General features: G+C 40.0%; 2 protein-coding genes across 17 annotated transcripts in view; one reads left to right on the forward strand and one right to left on the reverse strand.

The window, feature by feature from the left end:
• The first annotated feature begins 45 nt into the window (after positions 1-45).
• On the forward strand, positions 46-27,183 carry COQ6 (coenzyme Q6, monooxygenase). Of its 5 annotated transcripts, none has more exons than XM_081289457.1 (14): positions 46-271; positions 5,934-6,068; positions 7,055-7,113; positions 7,409-7,532; positions 10,779-10,909; positions 11,778-11,885; positions 11,964-12,026; positions 12,223-12,330; positions 14,987-15,189; positions 15,269-15,384; positions 15,541-15,707; positions 18,927-19,064; positions 25,071-25,179; positions 25,328-27,183. In XM_081289457.1, exons 1-14 carry the CDS (start codon positions 85-87, stop codon positions 25,420-25,422), a joined length of 1,743 nt encoding a protein of 580 aa, XP_081145583.1. In that variant the 5' UTR covers positions 46-84; the 3' UTR covers positions 25,423-27,183. The 5 variants fall into 5 exon arrangements, with proteins under 5 accessions (XP_081145583.1, XP_081145584.1, XP_081145585.1 ...); XM_081289458.1 differs by having other exon boundaries at positions 47-271; positions 25,071-25,175; positions 25,328-25,381; XM_081289459.1 differs by lacking the exon at positions 18,927-19,064 and having other exon boundaries at positions 47-271; positions 25,328-27,178.
• Positions 23,700-27,265, reverse strand: part of ENTPD5 (ectonucleoside triphosphate diphosphohydrolase 5 (inactive)) — a 40,689-nt gene continuing 37,123 nt past the window's right edge. For 11 of the 12 annotated variants that reach the window (XM_081289495.1, XM_081289494.1, XM_081289492.1 and 8 more), the window contains one exon: positions 23,700-24,390. In XM_081289495.1, the coding sequence (XP_081145621.1) occupies positions 24,304-24,390 (87 nt within the window). In that variant the 3' untranslated portion in view covers positions 23,700-24,303. Of the gene's footprint in view, positions 24,391-25,279; positions 25,416-27,265 lie in introns of all 12 variants that reach the window. The other variant, XR_014021407.1, reaches the window with a different exon arrangement.

Below are 27,265 nucleotides of genomic sequence, written 5' to 3' on the forward strand. Positions count from 1 at the left end.
CAGAGGGCACGATTGAAGCCCCACGGGATTGGAGGACTCTGCTCCGGAAGCACTACCTAAGGCGGGTCTGACCGGGCACTAGGTATGGTTGCCCGGGTCAGCGTCATGGCTGCCCGGCTATCAAGGACCGGGTGGGCTATTGCATTTGCAGCTACACGCAGAAGCCCGCTGATTTCCTGCCGGAGGTGTTCCGGTGTCTCGGCAGACACAGTGTACGATGTAGTGGTGTCGGGCGGAGGCCTCGTGGGTGCTGCCATGGCCTGTGCCTTGGGTAAGGGCTGCGGACAGTGTGAACCACCGCACTGTGCCCAAAGGCTGAGTGTCTCGGACATTGTCGTCCATTCCCTCCTCTCCTAGAAGAGCCCCAGGCCCCCAGGAATGCGTTTGGTGTATCAGGGATGGTAGGGTCGAAAGTGAGAGGGGCCTTAAGAGTCACTCCAACTAGTGGGGAACAACTGCCGAGGGTTATTTAGGTATGGACACAGTGGGAGGTCATCTCGTGTACTAACTTCGGCGGGTGTTTTTGTTTCTTTGTTTTAAAGACAAACAACTTTATTATGATGAAATTCAAATGCCATAATGCCCACTCACTTAGCTTAATGGTTTGTTTGTTTGTTTTTGGTTTTGGTGGTGTTATTTTTAAATTTTTTTTTAGATGTATGGACCTTTATTTTATTCATTTTGAGAATTGAACCCAGTGCCTAACACATGCTAGGCGAGCTCTACCACTAAGCCACAGCCTCAGCCCCTGTTTTTTTTTTAATTTATCTTTATTTTGTTCACTTACTTTTATGTGGTGCTGTGGATCGAACCTTTACTGCTGAGCCACACCACAGCCACCAGCTTAATAGTTTTTATTGTATTCGCAGAGTTGTGTATCCATCACTATAGTTAAGTTTTATAACATTTTCATTATCCTAAGGAAAAAAAAAAAAGAAAAAGATACCTGGAACTCTTAGCAGTCACTCCGCGTTTCCCCCCATCCCTCAGCCCTAAGCAACCAACCACTCGCCTACTTTTGTCTCTATATAGATTTTTCTTATATGTAGGGAAATTATATGTAGACAGTTATATGTAGATGGAATTTACTTAATGTTTTCAAGGTTAATCTGTTGTTGCTTGTATCAGTATCCCATTCCTTTTGAGGCTGAGTAATAGTATTGTTTGTTTATGCCACATTTTGTTTATTTTCATTTATCAATCGATGGACATTCTCACTGCTGTCACATTACAGATAATGCTATTATGAATATTTTGTGTAAAAGCTTTTGTATGCATGTATTTTTGGTTATCTTGAGTCTATTCCTACTAGTGGAATTGCTGAATAATGATAACTTTGTTTAATGTTTTGAAGAATTGCCAGACTTTTCCATTGGAAACACTACACTAGGGTTCCAGTTTCTCCAGGTCCTAGGTAGCACTTGTTATTGTCTTTTTATTTATCAGCTCTCTTAGTGGATGTAAAGAGGTTTTAGTTTATATTTATCTAATGACTAATAATATTGAGTATTTTCATATGCTTACTGGCCATGTGTTATCTTCTTTGGAGAAATGATTATTCAGATCCTTTGGTTTTTGTTTGTTTATTTGTGGTTCTTGGTTTTGAACCCAAGATCTCAGTGCATGCTAGGCAAGCATTCTACCACTGAGCTGCAGACCCCAGCCTTACCTTTTGTTTATAATTGGGCTATTTTTTTAATTGAATTGTAAGAGTTCTTTTGTATATTCTGGGCACAAATCCTTCATCAGATATATGATTTGCAAATATTTTGTTCTAGTTGTCTTTTTTAAAAACTTGCTTGATAATATTCTTTGAAGCACAAGCATTTTGATTTTTTTTTTTTTTAGAATTTTTAATATTTATTTTTTTTAGTTCTCAGCGGACACAACATCTTTGTTGGTATGTGTTGCTGAGGATCGAACCCGGGCCGCACGCATGCCAGGCGAGCGAGCTACCGCTTGAGCCACATCCCCAGCCCTGATTTGTTTTTTTTTTTAACCTGTTTATTTATTTGTTATGGTACTTGGGGTTAAACTCAGGACCCTGAGCATGCTGAGCAAATGCTGCACCACTGAACTACATCCTCAGCCCCATTTTCAGTGTTGATGCAGTCCAGTTTATCAGTCCTTCATCAGTTGTGCTTTTGGTGTTATAACTAAGAAATTATTGCATAGCCCCAAGATTTACTCCCATTTTTTTTTCCTAGAAGTTTTAGGGCTTACAGCAGTCTGTGATCTACTTTTGAGTTGAATTTTGTGTATCCTGTGAGGTTAGGACTATGCATTTACATGTGTAATTTAAGGTGCTCCATTACATTGTGAAATAGATATTATTTGCGTATTTATGTGAAAAATATGCTTAGTAAGATCAAATAAAGACCAGAGTCTCATAGCCAGGCAGTACCAGAGTTAGAATTCAACCCAGGCCACCAAATTCCAAATGTATTGCTTTTAAGAACTTCCAGTGGCTTTCAGAAATTGGATTTGAGTCTTCTAGCCTCAGAAATGAGAGGTTACCAATAGTGTGAAGGCCTTTTTTGACTTCAGCATCATGGATGACAGCCATATCTTCCCTGATAGGGTTCCTCCTATAAAGAATCGATGAGAACTAGTGCTTTCTTTGTATATGAGCTAATGGGCTGGAACCCCAAAGTAATTTTTAAAACATGGGGTGTGATGGTGCACACCTGTAATCTCAGTGGCTCAGGAGTTTGAGGCAAGAGGATTGCAAGTTTAAAGCCAGCCTCAGCAATTTAGCGAGGCCCTAAGCAATTTAGCAAGACCCTGTCTCAAAATAAAAAATAAAAAGGGCTAGGATGTAGCTCAGTGGCAGAGTGTCCCTGGGTTCAATCCCCAGTACAACAAACAAACAAAACATAGTATCAATTATTGAACACTTGCTTGGGACAGGCATCTTTTTGAATATTTTGTATATATTTTAACTTAATCCTTATAATAATCCCAATTGTAGATTGTGCAGAGAAGTTCAGAAAGATTAAGTAACTTGCACCCAAGGGTGAATAATTATATATACAGCACTTTGGGAACAGAAAAAACTTTCTGGCAGGTTTAAGTATGTATCCTTGCTCTCAGACAGTCATTTTGGTTGTGCCTATTGGTAAATGAGTTAAAATATAAAATCCTGGGTCTCAGGCTTCAGTGCATATAAGAAGCACCTAGGTTTTTATTATTGTTTCTTAGATTTTGAATAACTCGGGCAAAGATACAAAATTCAGAAGGTACAAATATGGGCTATTGGTATGAAATGTATAAATCAAGACTTGTATTTTTTTATTGTTAGCCATCAAGATCTCCTCAAAGGTGATCATTGTTAGCAGTGTACAGAATTATAATTTTAAAATGAAGATACCAGATTCTGCTTCCAATGACTCTGACTCAGTTTGTCATGCTGGGCCAGCAAGCCTATATTTTAAACAAATACCCCAGGAGCTGGGTTTGGTAGCTTAGCAATTTTGGAGGCTAAGGCAGGATGCTCAGGCAGGAGGATTGCAGATTTGAGGCCAATCAATTTGAGCAAGGCCCTACACAATTTAGTGAGACTTTGTCTCAAATTAAAAAGGGCTGGGGATATAGCTAACTGGTAAAGTGCCTCTGAGTTCATCTACCCCCCCCCCCCCCCCACACACACACACACAAGTAGAAAATGGGGTTGGGATTGTGGCTCAGTGGTAGAGCACTTGCCTAGGATGTGTGAGGCACTGGGTTCGATTCTCAGCACCTCATATAAATAAATAAAGGTCCATTGACAACTAAAAAAACATTTTTTAAAAAGTAAAAATTGTCTAGTTAGCTTTTAATATTTCCCCATCAGTTTATGATGTTTTCTGTTTTAATCAGCTGTTTTGTTGTTGTGACCAAAAGACCTGCCAACTTTAAGCAATTTATTTGGGGCTTACAGTTTCAGAGGTCTCAGTTCATAGATGGCCAACTCCATTGCTCTGGGTCCAAGAGGTGAGGCAGAACATCAAGGTAGAAGGATATGATGAGGAAGGCAACTCAGGACATGACAATCAGTCAGCAGAGAGAGTTCCCTCACACCAGGGACAGAGGTGTACACTGAAGGCACACCTCCACTGACCCAGCTCCTCCATCCACATCTTATCTGCCTACAATTACCACCCAGTTAATCCTTATCCGGAGACTAAGGTACTGATTACGTTAAAATTTGACACGATTAATTTTCCTCTAAACTTTCTTGCATGGTCTCACATACATGATCATGAGTTTGGGGGGACACCTCAGAATTAAACCGTTTCTTAAAGGCTTGAAGCAACTTTATTTCCCTCTTATATTAATTGAGTTCAGGAATAGTCCTGTATAGTTTGTTTAGGGTTTTTTGGTTGTTGTTGGGGGGGGGGGGGCGTTTGGTACTGGAGATTGAACACATGTGCACTTAACCACTGAGTCATATTCCCAGCCCCCCCCCCTTTTTTTTAAATGTTTTATTTTGAGACAAGGTCTCATTGAGTTGCTGAGGCTGGCTTTGAACTTGTGATCCTACTGCCTCAGCCTCCTGAACCACTGGGGCCACCAGCCCTGGCTCCAATCCCTTTTTTATTATTTCTGCCAATGTTTTAGGATTAGATTTGTAGGCACAATTGATGGATCTCTGGTTACCTTTTCATTTTTATAAACTCTGATTTGATTTAATCTTGTGAGTTCTGTTTACTCTATTTTTCTATTAAACAGGATTTTTCTTCCTTTTTTTTTTTTTTTTGTGTGTGTGTGTGTGTGTGTGGTACAGGGGATTGAACTCAGGGCTTCACATATGCTTGAGATGTACAGTACCATATTGTTATCTCCCACTAGGCTAACCCTCCAGGCCAGGAGTTGTCATTTTTAGTGACATAATAGTCTCAAGATTGGAAATATGAGATATCTAAACACTTTTGTATTTTTCACTTCATTCTTCCTTTCTGGAAAATCCTATTGCTAGTTTTATATTTTGTAATTTGCTTCTTTGCACACGGCATGTAGTGAACTTTATCTAGGGAAGTCTGGCAGTTTGGATGAGGTAGTTCTCCTGACTAAAGTGGTGAAATATGTTATACTTAGGAGTTTTATGTTACATGAGAAATGTCCTTTGAGAAATTTTGTATTCTAAGACCTAAAGAATTAATCTTTTGGGCTGGGACTGGTGCTCAGTGGTAAAGTACTAGCATGTATGAGGCACTGGGTTCGATCCTTAGCACCACAAAAATTAATAAAATAAAGGTATAGTGTCCATCTACAACTAAAACAATATTTTTTAAAAATATTTTTTAAAATTTTTTATTTATCTTTTATGTTTAATTTTTACCCAGTAATGGGTATTGAACCCAGTGGTTCTGTACCACTGAAATATTCCCATCCTTTTTTTTTTTTTTTTTTTTAACAGGGTTGCACTAGATTGTGGATGCTGGCCTCAAACTTGGAATCCTTCTGCTTCATCAAGTCACTGGGATTATAGGCATGTGCTACTGCACCTGGCTTAAATTTATTTTTAACTGAAACAAAAACATTAAAATTGCACACATTGGGGCTGAGGTTGTGGCTCAGTGGTAGAGCGCACGAGTGCCTTGCACATCTGAGGCACTGGGTTTGAGCCTCAGCACCACATAAAAATAAATAAAGGTATTGTGTCCATCTACAACTAAAAAAATGTTTTTAAAAAGTTGCATATACTAATGGAATACCATGTAATATTTTTTCCATGTAATGTTTTGATGTATATATACTTGCTTGATTATTTAAATCAGGTTAAACATTTGTCTACCCAAACATTTATCATTTCTTTATTGTGAAAACATTCAAAATGCTCTCTTCTAGCTTTTTGAAGTGTACAGTAAGTACATTATATCTATAGTCATACTACTGTGCAATTACATTTTTGACTTTTTAAAAATCATATGAAATGTTTTTGTTTGTTTTAGGACATGATATCCACTTCCGTGATAAAAAAATCCTGTTGCTGGAAGCAGGTCCAAAGAGAGTTCTGGAGAAGTTGTCAGAAACGTACAGCAACAGAGTCAGCTCCATTTCCCCTGGCTCAGCAACCCTTCTCAGTAGTGAGTAGAACTTCTCTCACAGGTCCAACCTCCTTTCCCCTTCAGCCTTCCAGTAGCCCCATAGGACAGTCACCAAAGCATCTATGGAGAGGGATCTCACTGTGGGTAGGGAACGGGAGGTGAGCTTGGCAGTCTAGGGCATAATCAGAGATGAAGTTGTCAGTGTAACAACTCCCAGTCTGAGGAAGCCATCCTTGAGACATGCGGCTCCATTATGTGGACTTGGTATGTGAAGTTAGGTCGTTACGGTAGGACTGAATCTATGTGAACTATCTGATCATTCACTCTGCATTCCCAGAGTCAGTCTTCAAGTAGACTAGGGAGTCTGTATGCTAAATGTTTTGGGATATAGATGAACATATATGCATATAGAACCAGTTAGCATCTCTCTTTAGGTCTCTTGCAGATGTTACTCCTCAGACATCCTGTCTAAAACCACCTTCCTAAAAGTAAACTCTTCCCTCATGAGGGAGCCCCTTATACTGCTTTGTTTTTCTTCATAGCACTTACCTGACATTATATTGTGTTTTTTGTGGTCCATCTCCAATTGGATTGTCAGCTGCAGAAGGCAGGGACTTTGGCTTTCTACTTTCTGCTCAGTACCTAGATTTATAATAGTACATAGTAGATGTTCAGTAAATATTTCTTTGCCACAAATCGTTAGAAAATAAAAAATGACCTTTAAATATTTATGATTTTACTTAGATTATAAAAAATAACAATATGAATTTGGTTTTCCTTATTCCCCCTACTTTAATGTGATTTACCTTTTGGGCCTTTTTTCACACTGTACAATCTGGAACTGGGGAACAGCTTAGCTCCTAGAAACAAACAGGGTAGGGGCAGAGAGGATGTTTTTTCTGTTATTTGACAATACTGAAGACCACCTCTTATTTAACAGGACAAAAGGGACAAAAGGGGAGTGCAGGAGCCAGGTTCCTGTTGGATCTTTTCTTTTGTAGATCTGTAGATCCTTTCTTTTGTAGGTTTTGGTGCTTGGGATCATATCTGCAACATGAGATACAGAGCCTTTCGGCGAATGCAGGTACTTCCTTTTCCTTTTTCACTTTTGGCAATATGTCTTTGTCTCTCGGATATTAAGATGTTGGAGTCCACGCTCTCCAGGTGTTCTGAGAACGTGGGAAGAATCAGACAAAGCTCACATTCAGTCTAAGGAAGTGGGAGAAGCATTGCTCACAATCTTTTCACCTTGTATCTCCTGCCAGAGAGGCTGACAGTTTTTAATTTCTGCTTCTGCCACTTAAGAAATTATCAGTTTCTGTTTGGAGTCTGTTTCCTTCACCTTGGTTTTAATGCAGACTATCCTTTTGTGTTTCCAGGTGTGGGATGCGTGCTCAGAGGCCTTGATAATGTTCGATAAGGATAATTTAGATGACATGGGCTATATAGTGGAGAATGATGTCATCATGCATGCTCTTACTAAGCAGCTGGAGGCTGTGTCTGGTGAGGCACCATCTTGTCCATCTTCCATTTTCTCTCTGGGAATCGAGCTGCCTTAGGACTTACTGAGAGAAAAGATCCCTTTTATAGATTCGTAATTTCTATAGCAATGAAATCCTCTGATGTTTATCTCAGGGTTGTTCTTTTCCCTTTCTTTGGTACTGGGAATTGAAATCAGGTGGTTTACCACTGAGCTATAACCCCAAACCCTTTTTCCCCCCCAGGGTTTGAACTCCGAGGCACTTAACCACTAAGCCATATCTCCATCTCTCCCCATTTTTTTTAATATTTTATTTAGAGACAGGATCTTGCCAAGTTGCTCAGGGTCTTGCTAAATTTCTAAGGCTGGCTTTGAACTCATGATCCTCCTGCCTCAGCCTCCTGAGCCACTGGGATTACAGGCCTGAAACATGTCCAGCCCCCAATTTTTTTTTTATTTTTTAATTTTTTAGTTGTAGATGGACACAATACCTTTTTTTATTTGTTTTGTTTTTAAGTGGTGCTGAGGATCAAACTCAGTGCCTCACATGTGTGAGGCAAGCACTCTACCACTGAGCCACAACTCCAGCCCACCAAACTTTTTTATCTTATTTTTTTTTTAATTTTGAGACAGAATCTCACCAAGTTGCTAAGGCTGGCTTCAAATTTGTGATCCTCCTGCCTCAGCCTTCTGAGACACTGGGATTATAAGAAAACATGCCTGGGTTTCTTTTTTTAAAACAGCTTTATTCTTAAACAATTTATATGTCATAAATTCTCCCATTTTAACTGTACAGTTCAACTTTAGGTGTATTTATATAGAGTATACCACTGTCACCACAATATTATTTTAGAACATTTTCATCACCTAAAGGAAATCTCATGCTGGTTACAAGTAGTGCACATCTAGAATCTGAGCAATTTGGTTAGCTGTAAGGAGGTTGCAAGTTCTAGGTCAGCCTCAGCTATTTAACAAGAGCCTCAGCAACCTTAGCAAGATCCTGTCTCAAAAAAATAAAAAATAAAAAAGGACTGGTGATGTAGCTCAGTGGTAAAGCAATCTTGGGTTTCAGTCCCCAGAACAAAAAAAAAAAAGAAGGAAGGAAATCTTTTACCAATTTTAATCATCCTTCATTCCCAGCCCTAGTCCCTGGCAGCCACTAATCTGCTTTCCATCTCATTAGCCTATATTGGATAATTCATATATGTGAAATTTTACAATTTGTATTAATTTGATTCAAGAGTTTGTTTTTTCACCTAGCTCTTATTTTTACAGTACTGGTGTTTGAATCCAGGGGTGCTCTACCACTGAGCTATATCCACAGCCCTTATTTTTTATTTTGAGACAGGGTCTGTTACCCAGGCTGGCCTTGAACTTGTGAACCTCCTGTTTCAATCTTCCGAGTAGCTGGGATTACAGGTGTGCACCCAGCTTCACTGAGCATATTTTTGAAATTCATCCATGTTGTAGCATATATCAATGTTCATCCCCCTTTATTGCCAAGTAGTATTCCATAGTGTAAATATAACAAATTTTGTTTTTTCATATACTATTTGATAGATATTTAGATTGTTTCCACTTTTTGGCATCTGTGAATAGTATGATGAATATTTTTGTGTACAAATTTTTGTGTGGAAATATGTTTTTATTTCTCTAGTGGGGATACACGTAAGTGGAATTGCTGAGTCATATATTCTGCACTTAACATTTTCAGAAGCTGCCAAACTATTTATAGAGGCTGCACCATTTCACTTTCTTACAAATTTAAAGATTCCATTTCTTCACATTCTTGACATCCTACTTATTTTCTTTATTAAAAAAATTATTGGGGCTGGGGTTATGGCTAGTGGTAGAGTGCTTGCCTAGCATGTGTGAGGCACGGGTTCAATTCTCAGTACCACAAATAAAAATAAGTAAAGATACATTGACAACTAAAAAATATTTTTAAAAAATTATAGCCTTCCTGGGGCTGGGGATGTGGCTCAAGCGGTAGCGCGCTCGCCTGGCATGCGTACAGCCTGGTTTCGATCCTCAGCACCACATACCAACAAAGATGTTGTGTCCGCCGAAAACTAAAAAATAAATATTAAAAAATAATTCTCTCTCAAAAACAAATATAGCCATCCTATTGAATATAAAATGATATCTCTTATAATTTTGATGGTATTTCCCTATTATGAGTAATAATGTTGAACATCATTCTGCGTGCTTAATTTGTCTTTGAAGAAATATCTGTTCAAAAATTTTTGCCACACCTGTAATCCCAATGGTTTGGGAGGCAGGAAGATCACAAGTTGAAAGCCAGCCTCAGCAACTCAGTGAGGTCCTTCCTAAGCAATTCAGTATGACCCTGTCTCTAAATAAAATATAAAAAAGGGGTGTGGGTACGACTCAAAAGTACCCCTGGGTTCAATCCCTGGTACCCCCAAAAAATAAAAAGTTACCCATTTTTAAATTGGATTATTTATATTTTTGTTCTCAAGTTGTAGTTCTTTATATACTCTGAATACAAATTTCTTGTCAGATCTATGATTTGCATATGTACATATATGTGAGAGAGGATTCAGAAACAATTTAAATGCTTTTTGATATAGGATACTTGACCACCATCTAGCTTTGAAAAATAATTTAGGGCTGGAGATGTAGCTCAGTGGTAGAATGCTTGCCTAGTATTCATGAGACCTTGGGTTTGATCCTCAGCACTGCAAAAAGAAAAGAAAAGAAAATCCCCTTTTAAGCTATTATGAGGTACACTATTATTGTTTACCCTACTGTCAGTAGCACACAAGAACTTTTTTTTTTTTTTTCATCTAACTGTGATTTAATACTCAGTGAACAACCTAGAGCACATTGTTTTTATGAACAACAAAAAAATTATTTCTAGGGGGAAGAAAAATCTTTCTGTTTTAGTCTGTTGCATTCCTACCCTGCCTGCTCTGCCATCATAGGTGGGCTCATTTATGTATAGAGTGAAACTATAAGAAAGAGAAGAAAGCCTCCTGTGAGAATTCACAGAGAGCTTAAATGCCTTTCTTCTTTTTTTTTTACACTGAGTCATCCCTGTGGCTTCTGTTATTTATCCACTTTCAGACTGTAGCATGATTACTTGAGTTACTTTCATTTTTTAAGTTACTTTTTAGATCTTATTTGGCAGTAAATGACAAGATATCCTGTCCTGGGACCTTGCTTTAGATTTAGATATGGCTTTTCCCTCAGCCCTTTGGCCTGCTTTTCTAATATTTTGGTTTTTTCTCTTTTGACCTTCCCAGACCGAGTGACTGTGCTGTACAGGAGCAAAGCTGTTGGCTACACCTGGCCTGGTCCATTTTCCATGGCAGATTCCAGCCCTTGGGTCCATATTACCCTAGGTGATGGCAGCACCCTCCAGACAAAATTGTTGGTAGTTGAAGATTCTTATTTTGCCAGGGGTCTTGCATGGCTACATCTTATACTGCATTCTAGGACCTCTAGTTTTAGACCTAAACCATAGATTAATTTTGGGCAAGGCTGTTGGTTATATAATGACCAGTAAAGTACTCATTCAAGGCAGCCCAAGTTAAGATGATCGTATAAATCCTGTACAGGAAGCAATCTCAGGCTATTTTAGGTCATGAAATGAAGAATAGAAGGATAGCTGGGCCTCACAGGGATAAGAATCAGAGTGCCAGAGTTGAAGCTCTTCTTGCCCTCTGAGGAGTCACATTGTCATTCATCTTTCAGCTCTCTGCTTTTCTCCCTCATTTCCTCTCACCAGCTTTACCTTTTACAATTCTGGTGCTTGACCTCTTGTTCAAATATCAAGAGAACCTGGCTTATTATCAATTTGTCCAGCTGGTTGGCAAATATTTGCCCTGACAAATATCAATTTGTTCAGCTATAGCTGGCACCTCTCGGGTCAGATGTCCACTTTGGCTCCATTAGCTGATGCTGAAGTCACTGTAGAGCTGCCCTTCTAGGGCAGTGAGTGAAACAGTGAAACAGGCCTGATGAAAAGCTTCCTGCTGGGCTGGGGATGTGGCTCAAGCGGTAGCACCCTCGCCTGGCATTCGTGTGGCCCGGGTTCGATCCTTAGCACCACATACAAACAAAGATGTTGTCTCCCCCGAAAACTAAAAAATAAAATATTAAAAAAAAAAAAAAAAAGCTTCCTGTCACAGGTGGGCTGCCAGCAGTTGGAACTAGAGAAAACTCAAGGCAAAAGAGAGACTTTTGGAGCAGTTGGTTTATGAGGAGGTTGTAAAACTTAGCAGACTCTTGTCTCCAAGTAGATTGGTGCTGATGGTTACAACTCAGGAGTACGGCAGGCTGCTGGAATCCAGAATGTTAGTTGGAACTATGACCAGTCTGCTGTCGTGGCTACTCTCCATTTATCAGAGGTAAGATCTGGAGCTGCTATCTGGAAACCCTGCTCATAGACACTGGGTATTCATAAGAACCTTTCCCCTCTGTTGCAGGCCACAGAAAACAATGTAGCCTGGCAGAGATTTCTTCCCTCTGGGCCTATTGCTCTGCTCCCGGTAAGAGGTCCTCTGGCCAATCTGCTCAAAAGCAAGCCTTCATTTCTAGGACTTCTCTTTCTCTCAGCCTTTTCTCTGGTTTTAGAGGAATATGCCTTAGCTCATGTTGCTACACTTTCTTGTTTTCCTTTATGCTTGAGAGTCCCTCAAGTTCAGAAGTTTTAGCCTTAGTATAGGTGTCCTTCTTTTGACACAGCTCTCGGATACCCTGAGTTCCTTGGTCTGGTCGACATCCCATGACCATGCTGCGGAGCTAGTAAGCATGGATGAGGAAGAGTTTGTGGATGCCATTAACTCTGCCTTTGTGAGTATCAATATGTCCAGCAGACGATGTGTTGCAGAGGTGGATTCAGAGGGTGGTTTTAAGTAAGGAAAAAGGACTAACCAAGCAGCTGCCTCCTTGTAACTGTAAATGGCTGGTAGGATTATGTGGAGCAGGGCACGTAGGGGAATGCAAAAAAAATAACGACAGTGCTACTTTTCTGAGGGTTGTGTGTGCTCTTATGTTGACTAAAACAGTTGCCTAGGTGGTTACCATTGCATTTTTTTTAAGCCAAAGAATTTTCATAATTTTGAACAATTCTACTTGGTCCCAAGTATCTACACTTTTGAAACCTAATGAATAAAAGTATTCCCAGGGAGGGGCTGAGCACATTTCAACACAGTTTAAGAGTAAGCTTTGACCAAGCATGGTGGCACATGTCTGTAATCCCAGTGACTTGGGAGGCTAAGACAGGAGGATCACAAGTTCAAAGCCAGCCTCAGCACTTAGCAGACCCTGTCTCAAAATAAAAAAATAAAAAGGGCTGAGGGTGTTAACTCACGGGATAAGTGCCTCTGGGTTCAATCCCTAATACCAAAAAAAAAAAAAAAGGAGAGAGAGAGAGAGAGAGAGAAAGTAAGCTTTGTAAGCAGGTTTTGACGGCACATGCCTATTATCCAAGAAATTCAGGATGCCTAGACAGAAGGATTGAAAATTCAAGGCCACCCTCATCAATTTAGTGTGAGGCCCTCAGCAACTTAGCAAGACCCTGTCTCAAAAAAGAGTGGTCTTTGGAGCTGGGGTTGTGGCTCAGTGGTAGAGCATTTGCCTGGCATGTGTGAGGCACTGGGTTTAACTCTCAGCACCGTATATAAGTAAATGAATAAAATAAAGGTCCATCAAAAAAAGAGTGGTCTTTGTAGAAAGATATGAGTTCCATACTGTTTCTATTTGTTGATCTCATTAAAAAAAAGAAAAACAGAAATAGTACCAGTATAACTCCACATCATGTACAACCACAAAAATGGGAAGTTATACTCCATGTATATATGTCAGAATACATTCTATTGTCATGTATAACTAATAAGAACAAATTTTAAAAAAACTTTTAAAAACCCAGAAATGGAGTTACCAATTTGTCAGGACTGAATAATGACATTTAAAATGAGTGAATTGGGCAAGGGAAATGGCATGGGGTAAACTACTTGCCTAGCATGAGTGAGGCCCAGGGTTCAATTCCCAGCAGCACCACAAAAAATAAAAGTCAAATAAAATGAGAGAATTTATGTAAAATGCTTGGAACATACATAGTTCATTGTAGGTACTCAACAAACAATAATCACTGTTCTGAAGTAAGCACAGCCTGTAGATAATATAGGCAAGAATATTGTTGGAGCTTATATTTCACATCTGAATTCACTAATAGTAACAATTGGTAAGATTTATTGAATGCATAATATGTGCCATGTACTAGGATAGTGTTAACACATACTTATTTAACTCAGTAAATCTTTAATGTGGGTACTACTATTATCCTCATTTAGAGAAATTTAGAACTTGTCTGAGATCACACATCTACTGACAAAAATGAGTTCTACAATCAGACTGGCCCTTAGAAGCTGTTTTAACCAAGCCTATTACCTCACTAAAGAGTTCACACTGAAGAATTTAAACCCACTGCTCTGCAGTATCAATAAGAATAAAAGGAAATTGGAACCAGGGTTGTGACTCAGTGGTAGAGCGCTTGCCTAGCATGCGTGAGGCACTGGGTTCGATCCCCGGCACCACATAAAAATAAACAAATAAAATAAAGGTATTGGTTCCATCTATAACTAAAAAAAAAAAAAAAAAATATTTAAAAAAGAATAAAAAGGAACTAAATTTACTGAAGTGGATTCCAGGATAAATGGTAACTGCTCCCCCTGCAGGTCATTTAGTATATATTCCTAGCACAGCCCTCACTCCTTTGTAGTACATTCATCCAACAACTGTGAGCACCTTCTGTCTAGCAGACACTGGAGACAGAGGCAGAAGCAACAGTCCCTGTTTCAGGAATCTAGTAGTCAAGTGAAGACAAAATACATGAGTGATGACCTCAGTATGGGGATAGTATACATAGGATGCTGTGGGAGAACACACAGAGGTGTTTTGGGGGGGGTGTTACAAAAAGAGGTGGCATCTTCTGATGTTCTGCTGAAGAGATGGGAGGACATTCTAAGCAGAGAGGAGTCCTGGAGAGAAGAGGATACTGTAGAAGGAGCTACACTGCAGCTGGTGCGACATTATTGAGGATGGGGACTAGCAAAGGGTGTAGCTTAGAGGTAGGCAGGGGCCAGCTCAGGAGCTCTTTGGCCTGATTCTAAAACCTGTGCATTTAAGGGGCTTGTCACTCATGTTCAAGATCAATTTAGGCATGTTCGGTAGCATTACCCTTAGCTTTGGCTATAAAAAAAGATTTCCGGGGCTGGGGATGTGGCTCAAGTGGTAGCGCGCTCACCTGGCATGCGTGCGGCCCGGGTTCGAACCTCAGCACCACATACCAACAAAGATGTTGTGTTCGCCTGCTAAGAACTAAAATAAATAAATAAATATTTTTAAAAAATTAAAAAAAGATATTCTTGTTCAATTTTTAATTCCCTGCTAGTCACTGATCAAATTTCTTGTTTGTTTGTTTGTTTATGTGGCTGATACTGCTCAGTGGAGTGATGCAAACCACGTGGACTTCATTGATTCAGCTGGGACCATGTTACAATATGTTGTCACCCTTCTGAAGCCCACTAAGGTCTCAGCTCGCCAGCTACCCCCAAGTGTAGCAAAGGTGGATGCAAAAAGCAGAGTCCTCTTTCCTCTGGGGTTGGGACATGCTACTGAGTACGTCCGGCCTCGGGTGGCACTCATTGGGTAAGAGCAACAGAGCAGGGTCTTTCTCCTTTCTCACCATGCTTCTGGAGGCCATACTTGAATGCTGCTCTGTTCTTAGGGACGCAGCCCACAGAGTCCACCCACTTGCAGGACAAGGTGTCAACATGGGCTTTGGGGATATCTCCAGCTTGGTCCATCATCTCAGTACTGCAGCCTTCAATGGGAAAGACTTAGGTAAGTTTCCGGTATCCGGAGGTCACATAATTACAGATCACAGCCCCAAAATGGCCCCCAAGAGCAAAATAGGGTAGACAGACATGTATCTGGTTTGGTAGGGGAGGAAAGAAACCTTTATTAGATGAGGGGTTTAACCTTTCCTCTTTCCTTCAGGTTCTATGAGCCACCTTGCAGGTTATGAAACAGACAGACAGCGCCACAACACTGCTCTTTTGGCTGCCACAGACTTACTGAAAAGACTGTATTCTACCAGAGCCGCTCCACTTGTGCTGCTCAGGACGTGGGGTTTGCAGGCCACTAATGCAATGTCTCCACTCAAAGTAAGAGGCCACTTGGGGCTCTCCAAGATTCTTGGTCACTGAGGAGGGATTTGCACACAACTCTTAAATTTCTTTAGTTTTCATGAGTAACCTTTGTTATCTGTATCTGTCTCCCTTCCGTACTGGCTATGTGCAGGAGTGCTTGCTGGGCTTGTTGTCACTGAGGTGCAACAAGCCTAAACAGCAACTCGATATGGTACAGGATGGGCTTAAGCACAGCGACAGGGAACTGTAACGATGAAGTTGTTTCAGCTCCTCTTGCTGTTTGGCCAGCTTCTCCCCTGAAACACTTCCATTTAAAAATATTTTCATTTATTTTTAAGCTGGAAGAAAGCAGGAATTCTTCTTAGGAGGAGGGAACTTTTGCTAAATTTTTGCTGTAACACCTTGGGTATTTCATTTTGAACTATTTTCCTGGTTTGCCTTTCCACCTTCAGATGCCAGACCGTCGCTCATGTTGTTTCATTTTTCTCCAGGAACAGATTATGGCCTTTGCCAGCAAATGAGCGATATTCTTCTGGAGATTATGTTGTTGAAAGAAGATCCTACCCTGCAACCACCACATACATTTTCAAGATTTGATTTAATAAATTTACTTTTATTCACTGAGGAAGGACTTGCAGACAATTCTAAATTTCTTTAATTTAGAATTAAATTAACATTAGAATTCTTTTCTCTTTTACTTATGCTTAATGGGCCTATGGAACCCAAAAATGAGGAATAAGTTGCTATGAGAAAGGAATATTAATTAAGCCAAGGAGGGGAAAAAAACCCTACAAGACTATTACGAGTTGCTTGAAGAGAGATTTTTATTACTAAAAGAAAACTCATTAAGGTGCTATTATACTGATTTTCACTTGTTAATAATCCTAAAAGCAAGATTTACAGATTTTTTTTAATACTGGTCATAAATTCATACAGTTGTCTGTAGACAGGTTAGAAATGCTTGGTTGATACATTTTTGTCAAAATTGCCATTTAAAAATTAACATTAGAATGCAAATATACTTTGTGTGTTGGGGGAGGGAGTGATGGGTATTTAACCTAGAGGTGCTCTACCATTGAGCTGTAATCCCCAGCCTTTTTCATTTTTATTTTGAGGCAGGGTCTACTAAGTTGCTGAGGCTGGCCAGGAACTTACCATCCTCCTGCCTCAGCCTCTCGAGCCACTGCATTACAGGCATATACCACTTCACCCAGCAAATATAAATTACTTTTAATCTGTTACAGGTGCGCTAGACTTTCTAGAAAAACAAAACCACCATAGTTATAGCTAGTTATAGCTTTCTTATCACAGCATCATATTTCAGTTTTAGTTATGGTTCTCCTCTGGGACACCACTGTCCATTTATAAAACAACAAATAATTTCATTGCACAGGTTTAAAGATTTCAGGAACCATTTCAAAAGGGACTCTCTAATTAACAGCAGAATTTAACCATGTGTGGTGGCAGATTAGTGGCCAATAGAGGGAATGGTGTGTTGCTGTGAGATCCCCCCCCCCCCCAGTGTTGGAGACAGAACCCAAAGCCTTGCTAGTAGGCAAGGGCTCTACCACTGAGCTATACTCCTATCTCTTTTAAGTTTTATCTTAAGTCAGAGTCTATTAAATTGCTCAGGCTGGCCTCAAACTTGTGATCTTCCTGCGTCAGCCTCCTGAATAGCTAGGATTACAAGCATGTATCACTATGACTAGTTTACTGTGGATTTTGAAGAGCTCACTCCACAGTGCCAGAGATATCTTTGGAAGAGATCTTTAGGTCTGTCAGATATATACATTGTAAAGAACCTCTTGTCCATCCAGGTGCAATAGTTCATACCTGTACGTAATCCAGCGACTTGGGAGGATGAGGCAGAAGGGTCACAAGTTCAAGATCAACCTTAACAACTAAGAGGTCCGAAGCAACTTAGTTAAAAGACACTGCCTCAAAGTAGATAAAAAGGAATGTGGTCTGGAATTGTAGCTCAATGGTGAAGCGCTTGCCTAGCACGTGTGAGTTTGATCCTCAGCACCACATAAAAATAAATAATAAAGGTATTGTGTCCCTCTACAACTAAAAATTTAAAAAAAAAAAAAAAGGAATGGGGATGCAACTCTGGTAGAGCACCCTGAGTTCAATTCCCAGTACCAAAAAAGAAAAACTTGCTGAAAATCTGATTTGAGGGCTGGGGTTGTGGCTCAGGAGTAGAGCGTTCTCCTAGCTCCTGTGAGGCCCTGGGTTTGATCCTTGGCACCACATAAAAATAAATAAATAAATAAAAGTATTGTGTCCAACTACAACTAAAAAATAAATATTTTTTAAAAATCTGATTTGAAGATTTATCAAGAAGAGTGAGTCTCCTTTTGAACCAGTCTAAGCTATTCTTGGGAGTAACTTTTTTTTTTTGGTACTAGAGATTGAATCCAGGAGCACTTAACCACTGAGCCACATCCCTAGCCCTTTTTATTTTTTCTTTTGAGACAGGGTCTCACTAAGTTGCTTAGGGCCTTGCTTAGTTGCTGTGGCTGGCCTGTGAACTTGCAATCTTCCTACCTGAGCCTCCGGAGCCACTGGGATTAAAGGTGTGTGTCACCAGGCCTGACTGGGAGTAACTTTTGAAGGGATGGGAAGTTTGTTGCTGGAGGGAAGCTTTTCAGAGAAATGTGAAAAATTTGTGAGATGAGTGAAGTGATAAGGTTACAAACCTTCCTGAATCCTAGGGAAAATATTGCCCAGAATAAGAGATGACAGCTGCAGTGAAAAGCTGTGTGACTACTGGCAGAGGCTGAAGGAACAAGGTCATTTTTCACATGGAAAGGCTGCCTGAAGGAGAACATGGACTCTCCCAAAGTGTGCAAATAAACAAAAGCAATAAGTTGAAGTTTGAGACACTTTGCAGGGAACTCCATGACTCTCAGAAGATGTTCTTTGTATAGCAATGATGGTTAATTAGCCACAACATCCACCAGGTGTCAGGGCGTGTCCTTGGTATTTTAAACATACTAACCTTTTTACAGAGATAAAATATAACTAGCAATATGAGTATATAGGATTCCTTAGTAAAAGGTTCAAACGGTACATTTTCAAATCTTTTTTTCTAAGAAATGATTCTCACCCCAAATCGCACTTAAAATGGACAAATCAGTTAATTTTGGCAAATAGATTTCTGAAGTGAGACTACATCTACCCACGAGTTTTGAAGGTATCCAAGGTGACCAAAGAAACACACTTCACAAACAGGGCCACTGCTGTGAGAAGCTCCCGAGACCTCCTGAGGTGAGGAAGACCAGGGAGCCTCATCTTCCTGGACCTGGCAGGTGGCAGCAGTCTAATGAACACAGCTTACTTCTTGGGGCAACAACTTGGTTTCTACTGGAGGTAACAGTCTTTCAATCATGTTAACACTTGGTACTGGTCAGGAACCCTACTTTGACAAAAAATGGTAGGGGATCTAGGCATCATGTCACATGTTAAAGAAGAAACCATAAAGAATTTAGGAGTTGTCTTCAAAGAGTTTGGAAGGCTTTGGAATGGGAGTCTGAGAAGAAGACCACTAAAAAGATAGGTAGATTTCAGCTCAACATGAGGAGGAGGTAAACATCAGCACAGTCCTCAAGTGAAACGAACTGTCTGAAAATGCTTAAAACAGGCACTGAATAAACCTGTTGGAAACACTGAGGATTCCTGCTTGGGGAAAAAAAAAAAAGAGTTGGTCTGTCTCTGATTCTAAAGATTCTTTTTTTTTTTTTTTTTTTTTTTTAAAGAGAGAGTGAGAGAGGAAAGAGAGAATTTTTTTTAATATTTATTTTTTAGTTCTCGGCGGACACAACATCTTTGTTTGTATGTGGTGCTGAGGATCGAACCCGGGCCGCACGCATGCCAGGCGAGCGTGCTACCGCTTGAGCCACATCCCCAGCCCCTCTAAAGATTCTTATTTCATTACATATTAACATTCTTTTGAGGAAGGTACCAGGTATAAAGGTGACCTTTGTAATAAGAGTCAGTTTGAATTGGGTGCAGTGACAGTCGCCTGTAGTACTAGCTACTCTAGACTGAACTAGGGGGTGGTGTGGAGGGGGGTATCACTTCACCAGGAGTCTGAAACCAGCCTGAATAACAATGAGACCCCTGTTCCACCACTGGAAAAAAAAAAAAAAAAGTCTGAAGAGGGCTAGGGTTGTGGCTCAGCAGTAGAGCACTTGTCTAGCACTCACAAGACCCTGGATCCGATCCTCAGCACCACATTAAAAATAAATAAATGAAGGTATTGTGTCCAACTACAACTAAAAAATAAAAATATTTTTTAAAAAAGTCTGAAGAAACTCCACATTGAATTTTTTTTTTAAATTAATTGGGGGGATAAGGATATAGAAATTTGCCTAGTTCCTTGCACATAGCAGATGTTTCTTGACTCAATGGAGTAACTAAAAGTTCCCAAGCTAGTGTGGGAGTTACACATATTTAACAATCCTTTGTGAGAGTGGAAGGAAAGGGAGGTGAATAAAAGCTACAAGTTTGCAGAGACTTTCAGGAGAGATAATTCACAAAATGAAGAGCTCCAGATACTGACTCAAAAAGAGTGAGTCATTAAGTATGATTCTCTGGAAATGCAGGTACAATATTCTGATAATGGACCAAAATAGCCAACAAAATAAAATGTGGTGTATTATTGGGAAAAGGACTGGAAATCCTGGAATCATAAGATTATTTATTTATTTATATAAATTTTTTATTATCTTTATTTTATTTACTTATTTTTATGTGGTATTGAGGATCAAACCCAGGACCTCTCACGTGCTAGGTGAGCGCTCTACCACTGAGCCACAACCCCAGCCCCAGATTCTTTTTTTAATAAAGATTTTTTTAAAGATGGACACAATATCTTTATTTATTTTTCATGTGGTGCTGAGGATCAAACCCAGAACCTTACAAGTGCAAGGCAAGCGCTCTACTGCTGAGCTATAACCCCAGCCCCAATTCATAAGATTTTAGCCAAAACCATCAGAGACCAAAGCAGCAAAGTACTGCTACAAATGGAGAGAAGCAAAAGGCACATCAGGGGTTGAGAGAGTAAGTATCTTAGTGGCAGAGTGTGTGCTTAGCACGCACAAGCACTAGGCCCTGGGTTCAACCCTTAGTGGGTGTGCGAATGTACAAACAGCCAACTGAAAGAGACTATGATCAAAATCTAGATTCTCAAATAGCCACACACTGACCTTGACCACAGACCAAAAGCCAGGGCATAGCTGTTATTTCTTAGAAATAACATTAAGTTTAGGATCAGATAATTCTATGATCACATTAGCCTGGGAGCTGGTATTGACACTGAATATGCACATACCTATAAAGCTGGATATGTACATTAATCCCAGAACTGATTGTTAAAAAGTTGACTTAGGAAGGCAGGCTATAAAGCACTGGATGGCCTGCCTGCTTTCCCTCCCTCCTTCCCTCCCTTTCTTTTTTTAATGTTGATTCTTTTAATTAATCTTAAGTCCCTGACTTCATTTTTCAAACATTACTGTAAGGAAGAGTGTGAATTGGTTCCAGTATTCAGGCCAGTAACAATAAAAGAGCGCTTGCCTAGAATGTGTGGGGCACTGTGTTCGATCTTCAGCACCACATAAAAATGGATAAATAAAGTGGAGGCATTGTGTCTATCTAGGACTGAAAAAAAATTTAAAAACCCACAAAACTGGCTACAAGTTTTGCAACTGAACATTTGAGTCATGTGCCTCCTCTAAAAGATCCTCAAAGAATAGAGATAGTATCTTTTATATCCAAATAACACTTGTTATAATGCTTTATACCTAAATATTTACCAAAAAATAAAAAAAATGAGGACCAACAACGAGTGGAAGAGAGGAGAGAAGCTAAGACACTGTAGATGGGAGGGGCAGACTGCTATCAAATGTGGGAGGGATGGGAGAGGGGTGCTTAGAGGCAGAGTGAAGGAGTAACAGCAGAAATGGAGCCCTGACTGTGCCAAATAAAATTCTCATTTTGTTGCTTGTTCAAAATAAATTAGTTTGTACAGTGCAGAATGAATGCCAACTGTCTAAAGCTAACTGGAATGCAGAGGCAAGTTAAGGATGAAGAGGAAAAATTAATTGCTTAGCCATCCTTCCTTGGGGTCACTAGCTTCTGTATCAGGGCTAAAAATGGATATCTTTTCTCTTGTTTACCCATCTCACTTTTCAAACTTTCACTCTCTAGACAGCTTGTTCTCTTAACCAATTACAGGAAATTTAAAAATCTGCATCTTTATGAGCTTGAATTTGGAGCTCAGGGAAAAGCACAGAGCAGTATGAGATGACAGAAGAGGCCTATCCATTTCCTTTCACAGAATTAAGAACCAAAAATCAAATAATTTATAGGCACAGGTAGATTTAACTCAGGTTGACCTCCCGTGAAAGGCTGCAATCTCTTCTTCTAGGTACTGACCCAAAGAATCTGAGAATCTGCTCTGCTTAGCATCTTGTATATGAGGTAATATCTGTGAATTCATTCAGCACTGTTCCTGCATTTAGACTGACCATGACCCCTTACCTTCTTACTACCCTAAATCTTTCCTCCTCTTAATCCAGCCCAAGATGTCAGAAGCTCGTCTCCCTATGCCCTCCCCAATTCCACTGTTGGTTCATCAGTTATCCAGTTGACTCCACTCTGTAAATAAGGCATTCCCTTGGCCTGACTCACTCAGTCCCATTTCTCCACAGGCATCCCTTCACCACAGATCACAAGGAATTTGACCGTCTCATGTTTTGGGTTAATGGATTTGAAATCAGAACAAATCTCACCAAAAGAAAAAAACACCCTAAACTCTCCCACACAGCTCTCAAGCAGGTTACACAAATATGAGTGCTACCATTCAAATAAATGTGCCCCTGCCATGGTCCAGAAGTTTGGCTCCTCCAACCTCCTGCCACTTGTACAAAGTGATGTTGCTCCACTAAGGGATGTAGAACAGGAACTTGGGAAAGGAAAGGGGCCCACATCCAGAATTCCTTGTGTAGGCCCCCTTAATCTATAGCCTGCTGTTAACACCATATAGTCCTAAATTGGAAGTCCCTAGAGAAGTTATGATGGGCTTAACCAGCCTGGGGCTTTGGTGAAGAGTATGTGTTGACTACAGTTTGGGGCATAATTAAATCTCAATACTTCAGACAGGTACATACCCTAATTTTATACATGGGAAAACAGAGGCTCCGGGAATTTAGGTGTCTTACACCTAAATATCGAAACCATTAAGTGATACAGGCATGATTTAAACCCAGGTCTTAACTGAAAGTTTCTAAACCACTCTGCTGTTTTAAAATACCAACAGGCAAGAGATAACCACTGTCTAAGTCATGAAATTAGGACATCAAGGGCTGGGTTTGTGGCTCATTGGTGGAGCGCTTTCCTAGCATGCGTGAGGCACTGGGTTTAATCCCTGACACCACATTAAATAAAAATAAAATAAAGGTATTTTTAAAAACACAAATAAACTTAGGACATCAAGATTATGGGGACTCTATCCTACCCTCTGTTTACTAAACCTGCTCTCTAAAAACTCTACTACTATAAACTTAGGCAACTGCTAGTAGCCTGGAGGGAACCCTCTCCTATTTAAACCAAATGGAGAGTGAATAGTAATAATCACTAGGACTTGGAGAGTCTCTAAACAAAGATTTGTTGGCAAATAGGGGAAGGGATGACCTCCTTTCTTAAGACTAAAATCTCTATTGCTTTAAGATTAGGATGGTCTGGGAGCAGTGGCACATATCTGTAATCCCAGCACCTCTGGAGACTGAGACGGGAGGATTGCAAGCTCAAAGTCAGCCTCAACAAAAGCAAGGCACTAAGCAACTTAGTGAGATCTTGCCTCAAAATAAAATACAAAATAGGGCTGGGGATGTGGCTCAGTGGTTGAGTACCCCCTCCCCCCAAAACAGAAAAAGAATCAGGATAGATCTCAGATGGCTGACTGGAGCTAGTATACAAAAGAATCACAAATTTTGACACAGTTTCTTGTTTTTTTTTCTTTTTTTTTTTTTTTAAATTACACATGGAAAGTAAACCAAGTAATTTTCCTCTTTTTTAGGGGTGGAGGTGGGGCAGACAAGGATGAAGAGGCAGGATAGTACATAGAGAAGAAAAAAAATACTGGTATTGCTAGATCATGGGATTATAGTAAATCAGCTTAATTTAGCATGTAAGAGGAAACTAAAATGTTCAAAGGAACGAGGCACTCCAAGGATTAAAATGAGTTTCTTTGGTTCCCAGGGACCTGTCCCTGAGCTCTCACTCCATGGTTGAGTTCCAAAGCTATTCTTTTTGGCTCACAGGGTTCTCTGTGTCACACAAAGACTCTCAATGATTTACATTTCAGAGCCATCTGTGCCCCCCAAATGGTTAGGTAACTGTTCACATTAGACATGTAAAATTAATTCTGCCCAAATCTCTAGGCTCAAGATCAAGATCTGTATATGAAAGTCCCTCCACCCTGATAAAGCCACCTACTGCACTCAATCCAGGTTGTCCCCAGACTAACTCAGAAAATGAACAAGTCTTCTCTTCTTCTCCACTTAAAAAGGTTGGTGGTGAATGCAGGCCTCAGAGGAAGTGCTTGGCCTCAGTGGGAGATGCCCAGAGACTGCAACAGGTGAAAGGTGGCCCCCAAGGCCCAGCCCGTCTCTATGTTGTTCACTTTCTTGGTGAGCTGTTGAGGAAAAAAAGTTCACATTTTCATCCCATTTTAAACCAGCAAGCACAGCACTTGGGTAGATAATATCTGCACAGAGCATTCACATGGCCAAACCAAGGCAAAATCAAGAAGCCCAGGCTCTGTAGGCTTCACAGGGAACTATTCCCCTCTGTAAAAGTTTCCCTTCAGCCAAGGCCTATTGTCCCTACATCTGCCATTCTGATCCTCAAGCGCTTCTGGCTTTGGAAGTTGTTCCACCCGGCCTTCTAAAGAGATCTTCTAGACAGGCTTCCAAACTCTTTCACTAATCCTGAAACTAAGTATAGCATCCTCTGCTTAGTTTTCTGAAATATGTGTAGGAGTAAAAAAGAACACACCAATCTTCCCGATTCATACTATAAATTACGGTCTCTTTGTTAAGCACTAATAACAACCAACAAGGGCATTTAAGGCATTCTGGATGAGACTTTGATTCAATTAGTTCAGGGATCTTGAGTAAAACTTTAGACCTGATTTCCTCAATTACAGAATAAAGGGATTAGATAAGTAGGTTTTTGTTTGGTTTTTAAGCACTAAAGTTGGAACCTAGGGATGCGCTATCACTGAGCCACATCCCAACCTTTTTACTTTATTTTGAAACAGGATCTCACTGAATTGCCAAGGCTGACCTTAAACTTGCAATCCCCCCGTTTCAGCCTCCTGAGTCACTGGGATTACAGGCATGTGCCACAGCTCCCAGCAAGCTTCTACTGAATAAGATGCTACAGCTACCACCAAAACCAAAGTTTGAAAAATACTGGGTTGGTATGTGTTGACCTGATGAAATCAAGTCTAGTCACTGTGCCCAAAACTGGGGAGAATAGCATTTAAATTATTGTCTAGAGGTTTAGTCTGGGACACCTGCCTGAAATTGGGAGTGCCCCACACCAAAATATTCTTCCTCTATCCTCAGCACTGGGCTGGCAGCTTAGGGACACAGATGCCAAGATGAAGCAATCTCTGGGACAGAGAAGTGTTCACCCCGGATTTAAATTCTGCTCCTGTTGAAAGAATAGAGATGAAAAGGACGCCAGCACTAAAAACAGCAGGAAATTGTTCTTGAATGACTTGGTTATTGTTGATGCTTAAGCGGAGGTAAACTCAATACACTGAGAGGCTCAGGATGGTCTCTTTTCTCTATCCCTAACTGGTGTGAAATGCTTCCACTAATAGTAATACCAGTATTAATAAAAAAAACTTGCCATATGACACATTTTGGTTTTCACATACATTGCTTCAATTTTCACAAAAGGCCTATGAAATAGGTATTATAAGGATTCTGGTGTTCTTTGTTTTTGTTTTTTGGTACCAAGAATATTAAACCCAGGGACACTTAACCACTGAGTCACAATACCAGCCCTTTTTATTTTTTATTTTGAGACAGGGTTTCATTAAGATGCTTAGGACCTTGCTAAATTGTTTAGGACCTTGCTAAATTGATGAGGCTGACTTTGAACTTGAAGTCCTCCTGTCTCAGTCTCCGAAGTCCCTGGGATTACAGGTGTGTACCACCATGCTTGGCAGGATCCTTGGGTTTTGAATGAGGAACCTTATAGTTAGAGAGGAAATAAATCATTTGTGGTCACAGAGCTAAGATTACACAGACCTAATGGACAACAGAACCCATGCCTGACCAATGCTATAGTGACTCTCCTGGCAATTAATTCTTCTGTGTTAAATTTATTTATTTGTAAAAAACAAATAACCCAATCAATAAATGGGACAAGGAACTGACCACACACTTCTCAGAAGATGATATACAATCAATCAATAAATATATGAAAAAAATGTTCAACATCTCTAGCAATTGGAGAAATGCAAATCAAAACTACTGTAGGATTTCATCTCACTCCAGTCAGAATGGAAGCTATTAAGGATACAAACAACAATAAGTGTTGGTGAGGATGTGGGGAAAAGATACACTCATACATTGCTAGGGAGACTGCTAATTGGTACAACCAATATGGAAAGCAGTATGGAGATTCCTTGGAAAACTTGGAATGGAACCACCATATGACCCAGCTGTCCTGCTCCTCGGTTTATACCCAAAGGACTTAAAAACAGCATACTAGGGCTGGGGTTGTGCTCAGTGGTAGAACACTCCCCTAGCATGTGCGGGGCCGTGGGTTTGATCCTCAGCAATCACATAAAAATAAACAAACAAAATGAAGGTATTGTGTACAACTAAAATATATATACTTTAAAAAATCATCATACTATAGTAACATAGCCACATCAATATTTAGAGCACCACAATTCACAATAGCTAAATTGTGAAACCAATCAGAAAGCAGGCTTTCAACCTGCCCTTCAGTAGATGAATGGATAGGGAAACTGGTATATATACACAATGGAATATTATTCAGCATTAAAAGAGAACAAAATCATGGCATTTGCAGGTAAATGGATGGAGTTGGAGAATATTATGCTAAGTGAAGTAAGCCAATCCCCTAAAACCAAATGCCAAATATTTTCTCTGATATGAGGATGCTGATCCATAATGGGGATTGGGTCGGGGAGCATGGGAGGAATGGAAGAACTTTAGACAGGACAAGGGAGAGGGAAGGGAAGGAAGGAGACAGGGGGTTAGAAAAGATAGTGAATGAAATTGACATCATTATTCCAAATACATGTATGAAGACACGAATGGTGTGACTCTACTTTGGGTACAACCAGAGACATGAAAAATTGTGCTCTGTATGTGCACTATGAATTGAAATGCATTCTGCTGTCGTATATAACAAATTAGAATAAATAAATTTCTAAAAAATTTTATTTATTTTATGTATGTATTTATTTGTTATTGGGGGGATGGGGGTCCAAGGGATTGAATTCAGGGGCATTTGACCAC

Source organism: Spermophilus citellus, assembly GCF_964194105.1.
Source record: "Spermophilus citellus genome assembly, chromosome: 4".
In the NCBI taxonomy this organism is placed as follows: domain Eukaryota; kingdom Metazoa; phylum Chordata; class Mammalia; order Rodentia; family Sciuridae; genus Spermophilus; species Spermophilus citellus.